At 35.7% G+C, this 20,138-nt stretch overlaps 1 protein-coding gene across 6 annotated transcripts in view; it reads right to left on the reverse strand.

The window, feature by feature from the left end:
* LOC136855870 (bromodomain-containing protein 7-like) overlaps positions 1-20,138 on the reverse strand; it is a 220,400-nt gene that overhangs the window by 123,343 nt on the left and 76,919 nt on the right. For 4 of the 6 annotated variants that reach the window (XM_067133269.1, XM_067133285.1, XM_067133293.1 and 1 more), the window contains exons 3-5: positions 18,441-18,625; positions 9,544-9,617; positions 3,463-3,559 (exon numbers count right to left, since the gene is read on the reverse strand). In XM_067133269.1, the coding sequence (XP_066989370.1) occupies positions 3,463-3,559; positions 9,544-9,617; positions 18,441-18,617 (348 nt within the window). In that variant the 5' untranslated portion in view covers positions 18,618-18,625. The remainder of the gene's footprint in view (positions 1-3,462; positions 3,560-9,543; positions 9,618-18,440; positions 18,626-20,138) is intronic. The other 2 variants (XM_067133302.1, XM_067133313.1) reach the window with 1 other exon arrangement.

The following is a 20,138-nucleotide window of genomic DNA, read 5'->3' on the forward strand; positions in this document are numbered from 1 at the left end:
AAATTAGGACTTCCAACAATCTTGACAGGGAAGTCTAGATCCGACAAGGCACTAGAGTGAGGGAAGACAAAGACACTTGTCTTGCTCCTTTTAAATGAAAGCCAATTTCCCAACCTTGACAGATGCTTGGATGACGAGGAAATAGCCCAAAGAGGGAGCTTCTCCAGCAACTCAACAACTCTGACCCAGAAGTCTTGTCCTGAGGTAGGTGTGTTCTTAAAATTCAGGCGCTGAACCAAAGAGGAACCAGCGCCGCACACAGCAGGTTGGGGCTCGGATCCCTTGGATCCCACTACATGCTTGGATCCCTTGGATCCCACTGTACACTTGTATCCATCAGATCCCACTGGACACTTGGATCCATCAGATCTCACTGGATACTTGGATCTGTCAGCTCCCACTGAACACTTGGATCCATCAGATTCCACTTGACTTGGATCCATCAGATCCCACTTGGCTTGGATCCATTAGATCCCACTTGCCCCTTGGATCCATCAGATCCTGCTGCACACTTGGATCCATCATATCCCACTGGTCACTTGGATCCAACAGATCCCACTGGATGCTAGAGCCATCATTATCCCACTGTATGCTTTGATCTCAGTGGACACTTTGGACACTGGGTGCTTGAACTCCGTCCGCTCTAACACTGCTAGGCACTCATATTGATAGAGCGTTTGGTGCCAATTACTGGCGCTCCACAACTGGAAGATATGCCTCTTCAAAAGCCAAGATACACCCAAAAAACATCATCAACACCCTCTGTCTACACAGGGATCCATGTCTGTCCACACTAGGATCTTGGAACAACACAGTTGATGCCTCTTGCATATATTGGGATCCGTAAATGTTCACACTGGGATCTGTATCACTAGAGGACAAAGAATGCACATCCCTATGGACACCTTTCCAATGGCTATCCGTCGAGACCTGTGGACAGCAGGATCGACTGAGGAGCAACTACCCGGGGCAAAAACCCTTCGGACCCCCATGGACTGACAGTATGCCTCCTCCCAGGTTTAGGGGAGTCTGACAGGGACTGGGTTTAGGGGATCCGATAGGGCCAGATAGCCATATCCGCCACTACACATCTAGTAAAACGACCTTCCAGTGGCTGTCTGTCGATACCTGGGACCAGCAACAGGCTCGACTGAGGGGGCAACTACCCGTGTGTAACCCCCCAACCTCCCTGGGGGACTTTCTGTCTAGGAGCATCGGGGGATGAGTAGACACCTCCTCCACTGCACAACACTTCACTATTCCAAGGTTAACTTCTGTCACTCCAGATACAAGACTGGCAGTGGCATGGGAAGGAAGCAAGGGAGCCAGGCACAGGAGCGATACGAAAAAATTAGAGGGCTAGTAGTAGGAGAGAAAAATGGATAGGGGGTAGGCACTAGACTACACATGGATCCCTGAGCCGCTTAGATCCACTGGGCACTCGGATCCCACTGATTGCTCGGTTCTCACTGGGCGGTTGCCGGGCGCTGGGTGCTCCCAGGTGTAAGTGGCGCAGGCAATTGAGTATCAAACGGGCTAGTAGCTTGTAAGCTGAGAAATCAGGGGCTTGTGAGCATTCCTGGGCATTTAGAATCGATTGCCAGCTGTCAAGAACGTCAATTCTTTCAAAAGCCCGGCGCAACCAAAATTAGCACAATTCTCTCCTACTATGTTCTGCCCTTACACTTTTTCAGTTCTCTGCAAAGGAAAGTGTAATAAGATGATTTTAATTCATTGTTGAAGTACTCAGAGTACCATCATACAGACAAATTTCAACTCCTAATAAACATTATTTGAGACCTATGTAGATATAGTGTATCATCAACGGTCCTGTAGCAAACACAATGTTTACGTATTACTCTACTTGATAAATATGGAAGCAAATGCAAAGTTTACTTTATCACATTACTCTGCAACACTTTACATTATTCCACTACTCATCATAGCGAATGCAAAGTTTACTTTATCACCTTACTCGGTAACATTTTACATTATTGCATTACTCGTCGTATAGGTGAGTAAAACCAGAGATGTAATTTCACTACTGTAGCATCGAAAAAATCAGTTCAGTAGTGAACGTAAATATCAGCTCGACAGCAAACCAATGTTTACATTATAGTACGCCACTCGGCAAAGTAGTTAAACAATTAACTGCAATTTTCACTGTCAAAGCGAAAAATTTGTGTATCAGACTCCATTCAGTAACAACAAAACAAGGAAAAACTCAACCTGAAGTTTTCGGCTCAAGCTACTCGACTTTCGGCTTCAACACTGAAGTCTGGTTAAATAACCAGTGAAAAAAGAAAAGCTGCTGCTAACACCTGATGTTAACACCAGACATTGCAGAAAAAGACTGAGGATTCTCTGCCAAATTGTTCCTAACTATCTCGTTAGGGGGCGAGACTAGTCACCTACACAGAACATCGGTGTTGCTACCGCACGAACTTTGAATTTAAGCTACTGCGAATAAATGAAACTAATAGCTATGTAATTGCTTAGTAAGTTACTTATATAAAATAAATGAATTACAAATATTTGTGAGAATTCCACAACTGTACAGGCAGTCCCCAGTTATCGGAGGGGTTCCGCTCCCGACAGCATGACAATAACCGAAAATCGGCAATAACAGCGCTTATCAGCACCGATAACGGATATCGGCACTGGCGCTGAAAATCCAATTATTGTTGTTGCTAGACAAGCGCCATAAAACTGGATCGCCAATAACTGGGGACGCCTGTACTAAGAAGTAAAATTTAAACAGTTTGGACAGCAAGATGAAATTAGGGAATTGGGAATGAAAGGAAAGTAAAAGGCTAAAGAGCAGGTGTACCTAGAAGTTGAAGGTACAGGCAGTCCCCAGCTATCAGCGGGGTTCCATTCCCGACAGCGTGACGATAACCGAAAATCGCCGACAATCGGCCAATAACCGGGAATCAGTGTCGAAAATCTGGGTATCGTCGTCACTAGGCAAGCGCCGTAAAATCAGATCGCTGATAACCGGGAACTGCCTGTACACCCCAAGTACCCTTTAGTAATGCCTACAGTGCACTACATGAGAGTGGATTGATGGCACTACTCCTGTATAGGGGTACTGGGTTAGTAATGAAACATTTGTATTTTTATCTTTAACAAAAATAACTGCAGTACCCTAATTTACTTAATGCTAAAAAGAGAACATTAAATCCATTGTAAAAATGATCACTAAAAAACTCTATAAATCTTGGTAAGGTACTTTGCTGTGAGTTGTCACAGTAAGCTGATAGTATACATCTGTTGACCTCAACATGCTATATGAAATCTCCCCAGGATGTTTACATTAACTATTTATAAATTTAACAAGCACTGCCTCCAATTGCATGTAAGCAGGCATGTTTAACAAAAAGCAATCTGGCCATTAACAGTGAGAGCATAGCAAGGATAAATATACAATCGAAGCCTACATGAAAACCCTTTTCAACAAACCTCTAATTTCTCTCTATGATGACGATGCTTGTGCCTTTCCTTATCCTTTTCACGTTCCTTCTTCTTTTTCTTTTTCTTTGACTTTTTGTGCTTCTCTCTGTTAAAAAATGGGAAATTTATTATCATACCATAAATAATGAGGTTGAAACTCTACCTTTTGCCTATGACCACTAAAAAGAACCACTAAAATGTCTGAGAGAGAGAGAGAGAGAGAGAGAGAGAGAGAGAGAGAGAGAGAGAGAGAGAGAGAGAGAGAGAGAGAGAGAGAGAGAGAGAGAGAGTGTTATGTTATGAACGTATTTAGTCATTAAACATATTCCACCAAGAAGCATCCAAATTTTCAAATGATCATACTGTTAAAGACTTCATGTTTATTTACTTTCAGAATTAAAATTTAACAACATACTGGGATTTTCAGAAAAATATTGGTACAGTATAACCATTTATTTTCCTTCTATTGATGATACAAACTAATTACATCTGACCTTGTTGTACTCTAGCCTTTTTCCTGGGCTTCAGTCTGGATTCTTTAATGGCATTTAACTGGTAATCTGTCTTTGAAATGGTTTGGTAAAAGGCCTTCCTTAAGTTTTATAATACTAGAAGAGAGAATGAGTCAAGATTCACGAGTCAACTTGTAGAGACACCTTAAAAAACTACATGATTGTCAGTCATTTTATCTGATTTACTCTTGAATGACCAGTTAGTAACACTTTTCAAACCTTGGTAGCTTGTTCCATAATGAGGTCATCTACATAAGATCTAGTCTAGCTACTACTTGAGGTAAAGAGATGCCTGTTAATCTATGTTATTCATACCTTAAATGTTTTAATCACCTATCCTCTTACTTGATGTTTTTCTAAAGTACAATTGAGGCATTCTAGCCTTCTCTGATATCTTGACTAATGGTACTAGTTCAGGTGCTTTGATCTTTACTGCTTCTAGTCTTTCTTTACCATTCCTCTGGGATGGTACCCAAATGAACAGCAAACTATAAAGGATGTAAAAAGTGCACTGAATGAGTTTAATATTGTCTGCTTTTTCTTAGCAGTAAACTGACATTTAACATAACAGTATTTTATTGACTTACTTTTTAATTTCTTTGCACTGCATAAGGTTTAAGACACTAGGGGTAATGATGCCAACCCTCTACACCTTTGGCCAGTAGGTCATATTTGGCATTCTTGTTTTTACAACCTATGAGCATTGGTCTGCATTTAAACTGAATGTCATCTGGCAATTAATGGATTATTCACCTACTCTTCCCAGGTCATTTTTCCAATGTTTTATTGCTGTATCCTTACCAGCACTGATACTTATTTCTCTCACCAGCTAATTTGCTTATTTTGCTGGTCAGCCCTGCAACCAAGTCATTTTTTTTGTTGATGATAAAACCACAGGACCAATCACTGAATTGAGGCAAACCATTTGTGACTAAAGTATGTCCCTCTGAAGACAGCTCTTCATTTTCTGTTATTTAGCTAGCCTTCTATCCAATATATCTTATCTCCTTTTTCTTTGATACCAATACCTTAATTGGCCATTAATGTTTTGTGGCATCTTGTCAAATGCCTCCTGGAAATTCAGAGTGTACCTTGTGTACCACTTTTATCATGTGCACTCAACATGTCATGGAAGAAGTCTAAAGGTTGGTTAAGCATGAACTTCCACCATGAAATCCATGCTGGCTGTCTAAAATTATGGTATTTGACTCTACAGTAGATGTCTCATTACATCATCTTCAAGATAAATTCTAGTATTATGCCAGGAAATGCCTGTAGTTCCCTGGACCATCCTTAATCCCCTTCTTGATACTAATAGAATATTTTGCAATTTCCAATCCCACACTACTCTTCTTTGCTCTAAGAAGTGAGAAGCAATTTCTGCTTCTTTAGTTACCCTCAAGCAGAATCTATTTGGACCTGGAAACTTGTTTTGGTGCTTTTAGTTTTCTGTAAAAGAAAACTATGGAGATCGCTTTATCTGTCCGTCTGCACTTTTTCTGTCTGCCCTCAGATCTTAAAAAGTTCTGAGGCTAGAGGGCTGCAAATTAGTATGTTGATCATCCACCCTCCAATCATCAAACATAACAAATTGCAGCCCTGTAGCCTCAGCAGTTTTTTTATTTTATTTAAGGTTAAAGTTAGCTGTGATCATGCATCTGGCACCACTATAGGTACCAACACAAGCTGCCACCGGGCTGTGGCTGAAAGTTTCATGGGCCGTGGCTGAGTGTCATACAGCATTATACGCTGCACAGGAAACTTGACTGCGCTGAAGAAACTTTGGCACATTTTTTTTTTACTATTTCTTTTGCTATTCCAATGTTCCCTAACAGTTCACTGCCTGAGTATAATACTGATACAATATGAATTTCTTAGGTGTTTTATTCAGTGTACAAATTGGAAAAGTATTCATATAACAGATCTACCATATATGTGTAGCTACCATAGTCAATACTGATGTCTATATCTTTTAAAGGCCCTATTGTACTTGACTTGTTTTCTGCTTATTGTATGCGTTAAAAATGGCGAAGAAAAATACCATACCTAAGCTTTATTCCCTATCTTTGGTTTGTCTACCCAGCATCTGATATTCCTTGATAGCATATTCTATCAAACCTTACCTTCTGCATCTGCAGTCCCTGCTTTCCACTTCCTGAGTTACTGAAGTCCCCAGTAAAAATGCAAACTTATTACTGGTAGTGTTGCTCAAGATTCTGTATTTTTTATCTTTTTCTGCAGACTGATAGAGGAAACTATATGCATTGTGCATAAAGTTTCCCTCTGAGTTTAACATATTCCCAACATTTCATACTCTGTCTCTAATCTCGAGTAAACTGGATTCAAGTACAGGCAGTCCCCAGCTTACGACGGGGGTTCCGTTTTTCCACCGCGTCGTAAACCAAAAACCGTCGTAAACCGAAAAATTGTCGAAAATCGTAAAAAATCCTAAGAAAGCCTTACTTTTAATGCTTTTACATCATGTATTGAAAATGATGTAAACTGCATTTTTATTGAGTTTTTCATAAAAAAAACCTCCAAATTTTTATTATTCTGCCGTTTTGGAGCCATATTTCTTCCGTCAGATTGGCGTACAACGCGTCATAACCCCAGAACATGTGTCGTAAACCAGAAAATAATTTCTGATGAATATATTTGAAAAGCGTCGTAACCTCGGAATGTCGTAAGCCGGACCCGTCGTAAATCGGGGACTACCTGTATTCCTTTACATATAGCAATACACCTCCGCTTTTCTTCCTAATTTATCTTTCTTGAACATTTTATATTAAGGTTACTGAAATCCTTCCTCAAAATCTCTAGTAACTTCCCAGTTGCCATTCAAGATCCAAGTAAGTCCTTTTCATTTCTAACATACTGAGCATTAATAACTAACACTTGAATATTTCTCTATACACCGTTCTTTACCCTCTCAATTCTTCATTAGTTTTCCTCTAAGAAACCCCTAAATGAGTTTTTGATATTACAAAGTTCTGATGTACCTCGGAGATGAGGAGATGGTAGTTCATCTAAAAGAGAACCTGGCGTTGTTATAGTCAGCAATCATCAACCTGAGATTTCTTAAAATATTTTGGGACCTGCCTTATTCAATTGCATTCCATCCTTTCTGAAGCTCTGTAGCTTACCTATAAAATACTTTCCATAGGTGTAAGAGTTCTCCTTTACTTCTCATTTGTTCATTAATGTCTATGGTTTCACTTCAAGCGTAATAACTTACATGATTCCTGGATAGAATTTTCATAATTATTTCTCACCTGGTTTTCTCTGCAACGAAAACCCTTCACCACAGGTTCACTATTCCATTAACTTATTTTATAGTAAAAGTACATCATTACACCTGCATAAACTATGATACAATAGTTCTTATTTTGTAACAAGTTCTCTCAATAAAAATATTTCTATTTCTTTCTTAGTTTTGTAACCAGTAAATAATTTCACTTTCTTCTTTGTCTACTTTTATTAGCAAAACTACCAGTTTGTTCCCTAAAAACTTAGTGCCAGATTAGACAGGTCACTTGTGATATCACTGAAAAACAGTTATTGCAGCACCCTGTCCCTTTCACTCTTTGCTACCTGAAGCTGTTTGAAACTTCACCAAAAAAACTTTGTCTTATCTCAACTATCTCTCTCCCTGAATCCACTATTCCATCTTTCCTCAAAATACTTGATCTATTTTACTGTGAGGAACAAAGTGTGGTCAAAGACGAAAACTTGCATTGCTACATCTTTGAGTTTTTTGTAGACCTAGTTGGCCAACTATTCTCCTTGGGGAACCAAAAACCAAAAGTCACAAGGATCTCCAAAATATGAAATTCTTATAAAGCCAATTAGGCCTGTCCTACATGTCCATTACATCTGCACCAATGTTAACAATTTCACAGTTAACTTATGTTCCAGAAACTTCATCAAATAATCTAGTTTTATGTAAACATAAAATGTAAAGGTAGTTTTATACTTTTGTATTGATACCTGAGTTTTTCAAATTACAAAATGTGTTAATAAACAAAATATTGTTTTTCATTTTAGTGTTCTCAGAGAAAAAGCCTGGATTTCCTTACTCAATAAAACAGCACTCTTCATTTGACTCTATTTACAATCAAGGAAAGTGTTACCACAATTTAAATCATATCTGGAAGATTTAAACAATTTTAAACCACCGTAATATGATGGACTCTTGATGAGGAGTTTTGACCACCCATAAGAAAAATGGCAGAAGCAACTTATTAAATACCCACCCATGACCTGAGATGGGTGATCAGTGATGTAGTAACACATAAACCATGTTTCTATTTATTACAATGCATACACCATATTTCTCTTTATTACAATTAATGAATTATTTATGACAATAAATACCCAGAATTTAGTTAATGGTATTGCTTGCAACACAGACCCCCATTTGCACCGCTACTACTCTCTTTTGAAGCTTCACCACTGCCCCCATTACAGCTAAATTTTTCCACTGGTTTTCTTAGCCTAATTTTTTTTTTTTTATTTTGCTTGTTATCTCCTACAATTTCTTGAACTCAATATCTTTTTCTTTAACTTGACTTCTCTACCTGCTCATTGGATAGGTTTATGCTCTTAATATATTGGATGTGTATTCTTCCTTGAAGTTAATAATCCAGTGATGAACACTCTTACAGGATACTGATTTTAATTCCTCTGCTCATATCATGGTTATTGCACTTATTGTGAAGACCAGATTTTTATACCAGGTGCAAGCAAGTTTCTTTAACCTACAACTACTAATTGACCAAATATAAGCTTCTTGCATCCTTTGAGTCAGCATCCTTTTGCTGGCACACCAAAAATTCATCCAAATGTGAGACAGTCCATACATTCTGCAGCTCCCGACAGAGCAACATTAGACTCTCTTAAAAGCTTGCTTCTTCCCAGGCAGCTAACAGAATGGAAAAATCCCTCAATCTTCCAGGATGTAAGTGTTGGACCCTGACTGGAGGGAGTGCAGTATTTCTTATGACAGCATAGGCAAAGTTCTCAGATCTTCATGTCTCTCCATCTTTGCAGACTGACAACCGTCAGGACAGGAGGATGCTTAGTCAATGAAAATATTCTCAGGAGTGGTTCCCAACATTTTTTTTCCTGTCATTTCCCCTGCACCCAGTGCAACCCTCATTTCCCCTTCATGTGTATGAGGGAAAATATTAAAAACACTCAGGATCTAATTTATTTTTCCATTATAGACAAATATACTGATAAACATAAATATACTGAGCCCATCTGCAACAGGTCTCTCTCTCTCTGATAAAATACATCTGATATTTTTTTTAGTTAGTAGGTAGGTAATTATTTCCCCTTGTCAAATTTCAGGGGAAATTTCCCCAGGTTGAAACCACTGAGTGAAGGGCTATCTGGTGGGCATTTCTTGTACCTGTGCAAGGGACTGTGATTTTTCCAGAAATCAACTTAAAAAACTGCTCTGATTGGTTGCTATTTTGAGATGTGGAATCTAACACCCAATAATAAGGTAGTACTGTAGCCAGATGTTAATTTTTAACAATGCCACAAAAAAAAATCCAAATCCAAAAACTCATACCTTGATCCTTCATCATGATGAAGATGACGAGATCTTGACTTTCCTTCTTCTTCAACACCTGGATCTTCCTCACCCTGGAAGGAAAATTATCCAGATATAAATACACAGTGAAAATTTTCATGATAAAATTAATTATTTAGATACTTACCTACTGTTAAAGTTAGTTTGTATCTTTGCGCCATTAAGTGCGACCAGCATTTAAAAAAAATATAACGCTTGGCTAACCTGCTACGACTGTCTCTGTAATCACCTGTTGCCCACTAGAGTGTTTACATTCTTGTCAGAATTCTTCATGACCACCCACTAAGGTGTGGGGAGGCTGGGTGAATTCCACTTTACCAGTAGGTAAATATCCAAAAAATTAATTTTACAGGCAGTCCCCAGTTAACAGCGGGCTTGGTTAACGGCGATCCAGTTTTATGGCACTTGTCTAGTGACGAAAATCGCTGATTTCCACTTATCAGCATTGATAATTGGGTACTGGCACCGATACATACCTAACAGATATTCTGATAACCGAAAATCGGCGCTTTTTGGTGCCGATAAGCCCTGAAAATCACCGAAAAAGCCTAGACAATCACCGAGTTTTGGTTAGCAGCGATTTTCGGTTATCATCACACCCTCAGAGTGGAACCCCAGCCGATAACCGTGGACTGCCTGTATCATCAAAATTTTCATTATTTGGCATGAATCTTACCTACTGTTAAAGTTAGCTGACTATCACATTGAATGAGGATAGTGGGTTAGTGCAGCCAGAGAAACAATGTTCAATCAAGTGAACTAAAAGCCTTTTAATGAGGGGGGAAAAAAGCTTCTCAACTTTCCTGCCTGTTGTGTGATCCCTACTGGCAAGTACTGTTGCCAGAAGTTAGAACCACAACTGGGTGTAACACCCTCGTAGCAAGACTTGTCAGAGAAGCCTTACATGGAAAAAAGGACTCTATCTCATAGAGTACTAGAGACTCCTGCGCCTGAGTCGAAAGCCCATAACCGACAGTCCAAAACTAAAGACAACTACCATCTTCATATATGAATGAAGATACGCTCCTATACACCAATGAAGAGCCGTGTATAGAGTGAGTCTGGCCAACTGCTCACAAGGCAGCATCTTGCCTCCCAGGCCGCATTCAGCTGTTGTGCTCACTCATGACACTCTGATCTTTTCCTCTTACTTTTTACCCTTTTTTATCACATCTTTAGATGTTCAATTAAAAAACATGATTATATGTGTATATATATAACCCAGTAACATAATGAAGGCAGGGGAAACACACCAACAGGTCAAGAAAGTAATATTTATTCAATTGCAACGTTTCGAGGCCAACCAGCAGGCATCATTTTCAGGCTACAAGTAATAATACCTAATTAGTAGAATAAAATTAAATGACAAATATTCAAATAAACAATATAAATTACATTAAAACAAGCCTCCATACTCAACGGCTGGTCCTTATTCATATTTTTAACTTCGCTTGTTTTAATGTAATTTATATTGTGTATTTTAATATTTGTCATTTAATTTTATTGTACTAATTAGGTATTATTGCTTGTAGCCTGAAAATGATGCCTGCTGGTTGGCCTCAAAATGTTGCAATTGAATAAATATGACTTTCTTTGACCTGTTGGTGTGTTTCCCTCCTTCGATATATATATATATATATATATATATATATATATATATATATATATATATATATATATATATATATATATATATATATATATATATATATATATATATATATATATATATATATACATACATATATACATATATACATATATAATACATACATACATACATACATACATAATATATATATATATATATATATATATATATATATATATATACATATATACATATATACATATATATACATACATACATACATACATACATACATACATACACACACATATATATATATATATATATATATATATATATATATATATATATATATATATATATATATATATATATATATATATATATATATATATATATATATATATATATATATATATATATATATATATATATATATATATATATATATATATATAGTGTGTGTGTCACCCAAGCATTTCATTATCTCTGTTTTACAATACCTGATTGTTCTGTTTGTTATAATAAGTATCCTTTTTTTTTTAATGAGTATCCTTTAAAGATTATTAAATATGTTTTTTAATGAATACAGTAAATGCCCGTATCTGCATTTTTATGATTCGCGGACTCATGTATTTGAGGATTTCTCTGTGGAATGTATCTATCCATTATTTGCGGAAAATCTATCAGCATCATACTCATTTTTCAGTAGAACGAATGTGTCGTCTATGTACCTGGTGTAAAATAAGGAACAAAAAGACAAGGGGCACTCCACCAAATTCACTAAAATTGGACAACCCAACTATCAAGAAATTTACCGGATAGAAGATATGATTAATAGGTTTTTACGCTCTTTCAAAACGCAAGGTATAATCGGTGAGAAAATTTATGATGATCTTTTTTCCAGCGGATCCCCATTTGGTATCCTGTACGGCCTGCTTAAGATCCACAAACAAGGGGTTCCCCTTCGCCCTATCCTAGCCTCCTACAATACTCCCAACTACAAGCTGCTAAGTTTCTGTTACCTTTATTGGAGCCGTTGACCCGAAATGGATATACCTTAAACTCCGAAGATTTTAAAATGAAGGTCCTCTCACATGATTCAGATTTGTATATGGTCAGTTTAGATATTGAATCCCGCTTCACTAACGTTCCTGTGAGGGAGACCATTGATCTTATTTTAACCAAATTGTTTCCCACTCGTGATTTTATATATTGTAATTTTAATTATGAATCTTTTAAAACACTCTTAGAGTTAACCATGCTGGACACGGCATTTGTTTTCAATAACCAACTTTTTAAACAGATCGATGGGATGGCGATGGGGTCTCCTCTCGGCCCCACCTTTGCCAATATTTTCATGTGCTCCCTGGAGGAGCACATAATGGAGGAGTGCCTCTTGTCTTTCTGTCCCTTATTTTATGCCAGGTACATAGACGACACATTCATTCTACTGAAAAATGAGTATGATGCTGATAGATTTTCAAACCTAGCCAACAACTTTCACAATAATATTAATTTTACTACTGAAAAGGAACAAGACGGTAAGTTGGCTTTCCTTGATGTTTTAGTTACTAAAGATAATGATAATTTTAATACAACTATTTTTTGGAAAAGTACATTCACCGGACTCGGCTCCAATTTTTATAGGTCTTGTTTTATTAATTTTAAAATTAACTCTGTTCATACCTTACTACATCAGGCTCTATCTCTAATTTCTAACTGGCTTTCTTTTCATTCTGCAATTCTCTTCCTTAAGCAGTACTTTCATAACAACTGCTTCCCTGCCCGTCTAGTACTTAAGGTTATTAGGAAAGTTCTTAATAAAAAACTTGCACCCTTAATACCTAAATGTAACGTACCTAATTTAGTTAGTTATAAATGATTTGTTTAACCAGACCTCTGAACTCTTTTAGGGTTCTTCTCGGGCTGGGAAAAGAAAGGGGAAAGAGTACATAAAAAAATTAAGTAGTTAACTAAATAAATAAATAATAAAAAATAATTAGAAAACAACAATCGAGAAAAAATAGGGGAAATTATATTTTACTTATCAATTTAATTTTGTTTAGGAAGAGAATGATATTATTAATTGAAAAGTTAGTACCTTCTGCTAGAATATCCTTTATTGATTTATTTTGTAAATAAGTCTTTCTTTCATGATGCCATCTGGGACAGTCAATCAAGATGTGTTTGATTGTTACTGGGATGTTACATCTTTCACAAGTTATTGGGTTTGTGTCGGAGTTGACATCAGATGACCATGTGTGAGTCTGGAGTGTCCTATTCTGAGTCTTGTTAAAATAACCTCATTGATTCTTTGCTTTTGGGTAGAAGAATGCCATTTTTTAACTTCGTTCTTAATTTGTTTTAGTTTGTTTTGTGGGGGTATATTTGTCCAATCATTTTGCCAATCCCTATAAATTAAAGGGTTTAACTGATGCTAGCCAGTCTGATATGGGTGCTTTCATAGTAGTTGGGGGATTGTACAAGCCAATTTTGCAGCTTTATCTGCTTTCTCATTACCTTCAATGCCTACATGGGCTGGGATCCAACAAATTTGAATTTGAAGGCCGTTTGTAATTAACTGATGTATTACCTACTATATATGCAAGCTTCTGTTTTTTACCTAACAATCAAAAATTTGCTAAGGAGTTTTCTAAAATTATTCAAAGACATATTGGTGCTCTCAACATTAAATTAATACCAAAAAATCCTAAAACCATTGGTTCTTTGTTTCTCTTCAAGGACTGGCTCTGTCTCTTGATGATGTCGGGCGTCGTATATGAGTACAAGTGCCGCAGATATAGTTCCAGGAATTACTTGGTTCGACTCTGCGTCTCCTCAAGGTCAGGGCCGATTCTCACATGGGCGTGAGTTATCGTACGGGTTGCAGATTGTCTAATCCCGAACTTTCAAATATAAGATCCCACGCTAGAAGTTGCAAGACATCAATAAAATACAACAACTTCAGAATAATTGGCCAAGCTAAGGAACCTGGAGAACTGCTTCTCTTGGAAAGTCTTAACATCAAAAGAATTGTACCGACGTTAAATTGTCAATCATCGGCTGTTTCCCTGTTCATAGCACGATGCGATTGTTTGTTTATATTTGTCCGCCTCCTCCTTCTGTTTTTATGCTGTTTTCTTTTAGTGTGTTTTCCTCTTTCATCCTGAGAGGTGCGCCTTCTGCTCTCCCTTTTAAGTTTATTTTTAAGTTCCTTTTTATTAAGTTCAGTTTTTATTAAGTTCATTTTAAGTTTTCTTTTATTGGTTCTTTAATGTGTAAATGTATTTAAGTGTGATTGTTTAATTTCAACTGATTTTCTATTTTAAGTTTTTTTTATGTTTTGTATATGTTTACTTTTAACTAAGTATGCTGAATGCCCCTTTTTTAATTTATAACTGTAGATGATGCCCTGATGATGTGACCATGGGTCAAGAAACACATAGACAAATAAATGTATGTATATATATATATAATAAATATATATATATATATATATATATATATATATATATATATATATATATATATACATATATATATATATATATATATATATATATATATATATATATATATATATATATATATATATATATATATATATATATATATATATATATATATATATATATATATATATATATATATATATATATATATATATATATATATATATATATATCTATATATACAATATATATATCTATATATATATAACCATTCTACAAGTGTAATATGTCTCTCTGTGAAAATTTTGATGTTTTGCTTGCAGATTCGTCATTTGTTGTGATGATAGGATTTTAAAATGTCTTTTTCTTACAGATAAATTGTATATCATGTGGTTCTGAAATATGCTTTGATATGTTTTGATATGTTTTTTTTTCATTTGTTTAATATATGGTGCAGTATATTAGAGTGTTATAGACTTGAATTCTTAGCGTGTTGTGGAGAGAGAGGGTAAGATTCTTATTGCTTAGTATATCCTGTATTTATGCTGGTGGTTGGTGTGAAGGAAGTCATGTTTGGAGAAAGGCGAGGGCTTCTTGTCTTATCTGACGAGTTGACAGCCAATCGGCAAATTGCCTGTTACACATTTGTTCTGTGTGCCTATTCTGAAATCACTGTCTTTCCCTATGCTTATTATATGTTTCCATAATCTGAGAAAGAGAGAATGAGTAAGTGAGAGAGATGAAGTTGACATGCTGACAACCACCCAGTTTTGGTCGCAAATCGCTTCTCTTCTGTTTGCTCAAGTGTTTTGAGTGAACAAAGAAATGTCAATCACTGATCAGAGCTCTGGCATATTTGCCCGTGGGCCTTAGAATTCCCTGTATGTATACCGTACATGTATACCTGTATGTATAATGTATGTACACTTTATGTATCATGTATTCTGGGAGGGCTTAAAGATAAAAAGAGGAGTGCTGAATGAGAAACAGACAGTTAGCCAAGGGGGCTGCTGGCAATAGGTTCTGTCTCCCTCTCTCTCTCTCTCTCTCTCAAAATACCATTCATGTACAAGGGTGTTATACTGGTTGCTTTCTTGTTTGCAAAAGTTTTGTTAAACTCACCCAAGAAGTGTATACATTTTGTAAGAGTGATCTAAAGTATTTATATTGTGCAAGTGTAAAGGCTCGCGAAGGTGACCTTTGAAAAGTTGGGTCAGCTATTCGCAGGGTCCATTTTCACTACACGCAGCAGATAGGAAACTGCTGAAACATTCGCATACCACAAGGGTCGAAGAAACCACCTTGGTGACAAGACACGGGCTGGCAAATGCGTTTTCAGCAAAGAACGTTCTAGAAGCTGAACCAGTTACAAAATCCGGTTTTTGAAGGATGCTTCTTAATAATGTATGGTGTGTACGTGTACTTCGTGATGCCTTGAAATACAGAGGCGTGTCTTGCCGAACTTTGACCTCGAATGATGTCATACAAAAGTACGTTCGTTAAATGCGTTACATAATGAATATAATGGGAGGAACCGTTGTTCAAATTGGACTTGTGAGATCCGATTCTTGTGTGTCTGAAGATGTGAGTGATTTTCACATGGAGACTGTCCCAGAGGACTTGTGGAGTGAGTAAGAATTCATATACGTTTTTAGACTTTGTTTTTCAGAACTGTGAACACACGGTATCTCCTGTGACAGTGGAAGATGTATTTCTGCAATTTTTACATTTTATGATTTTTAATGTGACGTTTCTTCTTTCACAGGTATTTCTGTTCCACTCCATTCCTATTCTTTTTTTCTCTCCCTCCTACGAGGATGACAGTGGTATGACATTTGAGATGACCTGTTTTAATTGATTGGCGTGTTCATGTTTTGACAGATGAGTTATTTTCTGTAATTGGGGTTTATGATTTTGGAGCATTATTTCCTTAGAAGATTTTCTGATAGTTATGTGAAACATTGGATTTCATTCTTCGTAATTTTAAGAAGTTATTTTTCGTTGATTTTGTCAATAAAGGGTTTTAGTTTTGTACTTAGTATCTCATTCCAGTAGTCCTTAGATTTTAGTTAGGGAAAGATATAACTTATGATGCCGGCTCACGTTACTGCTATCACACAATGTCTCGGAATAAGCGAGATCAAACCTCTGTTCATAAAACAGAGACTTAAATCAAGTATAGGCTCAGAAATGGCCTTTACACAAGCATTGTGGAAAGTGTATAATAGTGTAACATTTACAAAAGGTAATGTGATGTTTACTGGTTTTATATTATGTTGAGAGTTAAAAATGATGTTCTAGGTAAAAGAGAATTGTTTTGATAAGAGGTGGATAATATCTCTTATAGTGAGTTCTAATGTGTCTTGCTGCTAATTATATATCAATGTGTATGTCATTGTGACTTGGCAGTGTTGTCTTTGAGAAAGTCTTAGGAAGACGTGAGTTTAACCTTCTTTTTTAAAAGTGAAGGTAATCTTTTGAAAGATTGATATAATCTTTAAACATATTTTTGTCTTGGTGAAATTGCTGTTGGTATATTTCCATTTTTGCATATTTCATTCTTATATGTCTGTGTTATCATATTAGTTAGATTTTATAATCAGTGTTTTACAAAGTTTTGTGCTGGTGATTACTTAGCATCTTGTCAGTGCATACTTATTATTGAGACTTCAGTGAGTACTTGTATTGACTTCCATCTACTGATGTTTTGGTGAACACTTGTGTTGAGTTTAGTTAATCAGGTATATGTTTAAAATTTGAGTGATAGTTAATGGTTTGAATCTTACTTAACCAAATTGCTTTCTTAATAAATTAAAGTTTTGTGAATTAAACTTGATTAAGAAATACTTAAATTTTACACTGTTGTCAGATAACAGTAAATCTTTTTGAGATTGTGAACTCTGCAAATAACTTTTGAACTTAGAAATAAATTTGTCTGTTTAAAGTTTTAAAAGCACAGCATTTCATTTTGACCACAAAAGATTAGAGAAATTAATGAATGTGTACAAGGTAAGTGATATATCTGTTTGTTCACCTGAGACTTATCTAGGTGAAACAGAACCAGGGAAACAGTTATAGTGTTTGTTGAAGTGATGCCCATTTTCCACTAATCTGTTTATAGCTTGCTGGTTGTTACCTCACCCATAACTTGATAAAGTTAGATTGATTTTCTCAAGTGATAAGTAAGTATTCAGTCTTAATATTTTGTTATGAGGTTTCAAGTATCTGGTCGAAGTGAGGTAACTTTTTGGTATTATTAGTTGTGTAATAACCAGGTGCTTGATCACTTGACAAATATATATATATATATATATATATATATATATATATATATATATATATATATATATATATATATATATATATATATATATATATATATATATATATGTGTATATATATATATATATATGTATATATATATATATATATATATATATATATATATATATATATATATATATATATATATATGTGTGTGTGTATGCATATATATATGTATATATATATATATATATATATATATATATATATATATATATATATATATATATATATATATATATATATATATATATATATATATATATATATATATATATATATATATATATATATATATATATATATATATATATATATATATCTGGTGACAAAGCTGCTTCTATTTACTGATTTTGTCTACTTCTGGATTTGCACTCTTGTAGATGGAACTGTCAAATACTGACATTTTGAGTCACAGATGTGGGAAACCTTAGATCAGCAGAAAAATCTTGGCTTGGAATGTAAAATAAGAAAATGCAAAGTACATTGTTACTCAAGATCCTCACCTGGCCTTCCTCTGTCCCCTCCTCCTCCTCCATCTCTTCATCTGACATCAACTGGCCTTGATCTTCATCACCCATGGTTGGGATTATGGTAGGGTGCACTGGTGATCCTTTCCTTTGCTCTGGTGTAGAGGGACTGCCTCCCAACTTCAGCTTCAACTTCAAAGGCGTCTTCTCCATATTCAATCCTGATCAAACAAAACTCCCAATTGAATTACAAATGAAAAAGTGGAAAAAAAGCTGCTGATATCTGCGGAGAAATGCAAGCCTTGAAAACTGAGATCTCCAAAAAGGAATCCAGGCACATGAGGTTAAAACATTCATCTTAAAAGTATGATCAATTCTAATGATATATCAGTGATTATCTGCATGGGATATATAAAGCACATATTTCATTTCAAATCCAGAGTGCAACACACAAATAAAACTCATACATACGTGAAGACAATTCCACCAGGGTGCAGAAAAAAAGGAAAAAGAAACAGACCTCAATCAAAATCAGCACAAACACAAACATTGTGTTAGTAAACCTATAACAAGACTCGCGTGTAATGATCCTTACTATAAGAATGACACACAGACAGTTAAGAAATCATTGCTCCCAACAAATAAGCAGTAAAAATGAATCTTTCATTCTAAACAAAGTAAACACAAACAACAAGGATCTATTTTGTTGCTCTTGTCACACTTACCCTTTCAAATGACTGAACTGTGCTATGACATACCACATGAGCAGGCCTACACTAATTCTCTACAAAAGGCTTACTACATACAGTATTAAGGGCTAGCATAAAACTTAATGGATAATGGCTTTTGCTAAGTTCCTAACTGAGCTGTACTAAATGACTTTGCACCAAAATACAACTAAATAATGTCTGCACGAACAACATTATGTAACCAAGTGAGAAAGTACTCAAAAACATTACTTTACTTTGAGACTTCACTAACATGTTACTCAAAAACATTACTTTACTTTGAGACTTCACTAATATGTATGTACACAGCCTTATCAACTGAAAGGGTAAGCTGCATAGAAAGTAGGTGAAATGAATGTAAATGTTCCTAGTAAATGGTCTCATGCCCAAAAAACACAGCCACAGCTATAAAATGATAACATACACTATGAGGACTTTTCTTCCTGCATCTTCAGTATATGAAATTGAAGACCAGCTTGGATATTTAAGATGTTACAAATACCTTGAGATTACAAGGCAGATAATAAATAAAAAGAAATGTCAAAGTGAACATGTGCAGTGCTTGGCAAATATCAATAAAAGTTATACACTACATTGGTAAATGTGCAATTCTTGAGTAACTGCCTAAGAAGATATGGTGCAGCATAATCATTCAAGTTAAATAAGAACAATATATTTATACAGTAACATCAAAACAAGATGGCCTGTAATTTTACTATTTCTCACAAACAATAAAAAAGAAATACAAAAGAAAAAAATTCACGTCAATTATGGTCTTTTTCAGCGTCATAATAGAGATATGTATTGTATTTATATTTGGTGCAGCAGAGTATATGGGTCCTCTCATGTACTCTGAGGATGGGGGTGAGGGAAGGGGGCTTAAAATCTGTCTGTGCCAGAACACTCACCTTTCACTGCCTGAGTGAAAACGCCTAGCAATAATTTTCTTTGATCGCTCTGTGTAACAGGATATTTCATGTTACACTAAAGAATTTGGTGTCATTTT

The sequence above is a fragment of the Macrobrachium rosenbergii genome, chromosome 3 (assembly GCF_040412425.1).
Source record: "Macrobrachium rosenbergii isolate ZJJX-2024 chromosome 3, ASM4041242v1, whole genome shotgun sequence".
NCBI lineage: Eukaryota > Metazoa > Arthropoda > Malacostraca > Decapoda > Palaemonidae > Macrobrachium > Macrobrachium rosenbergii.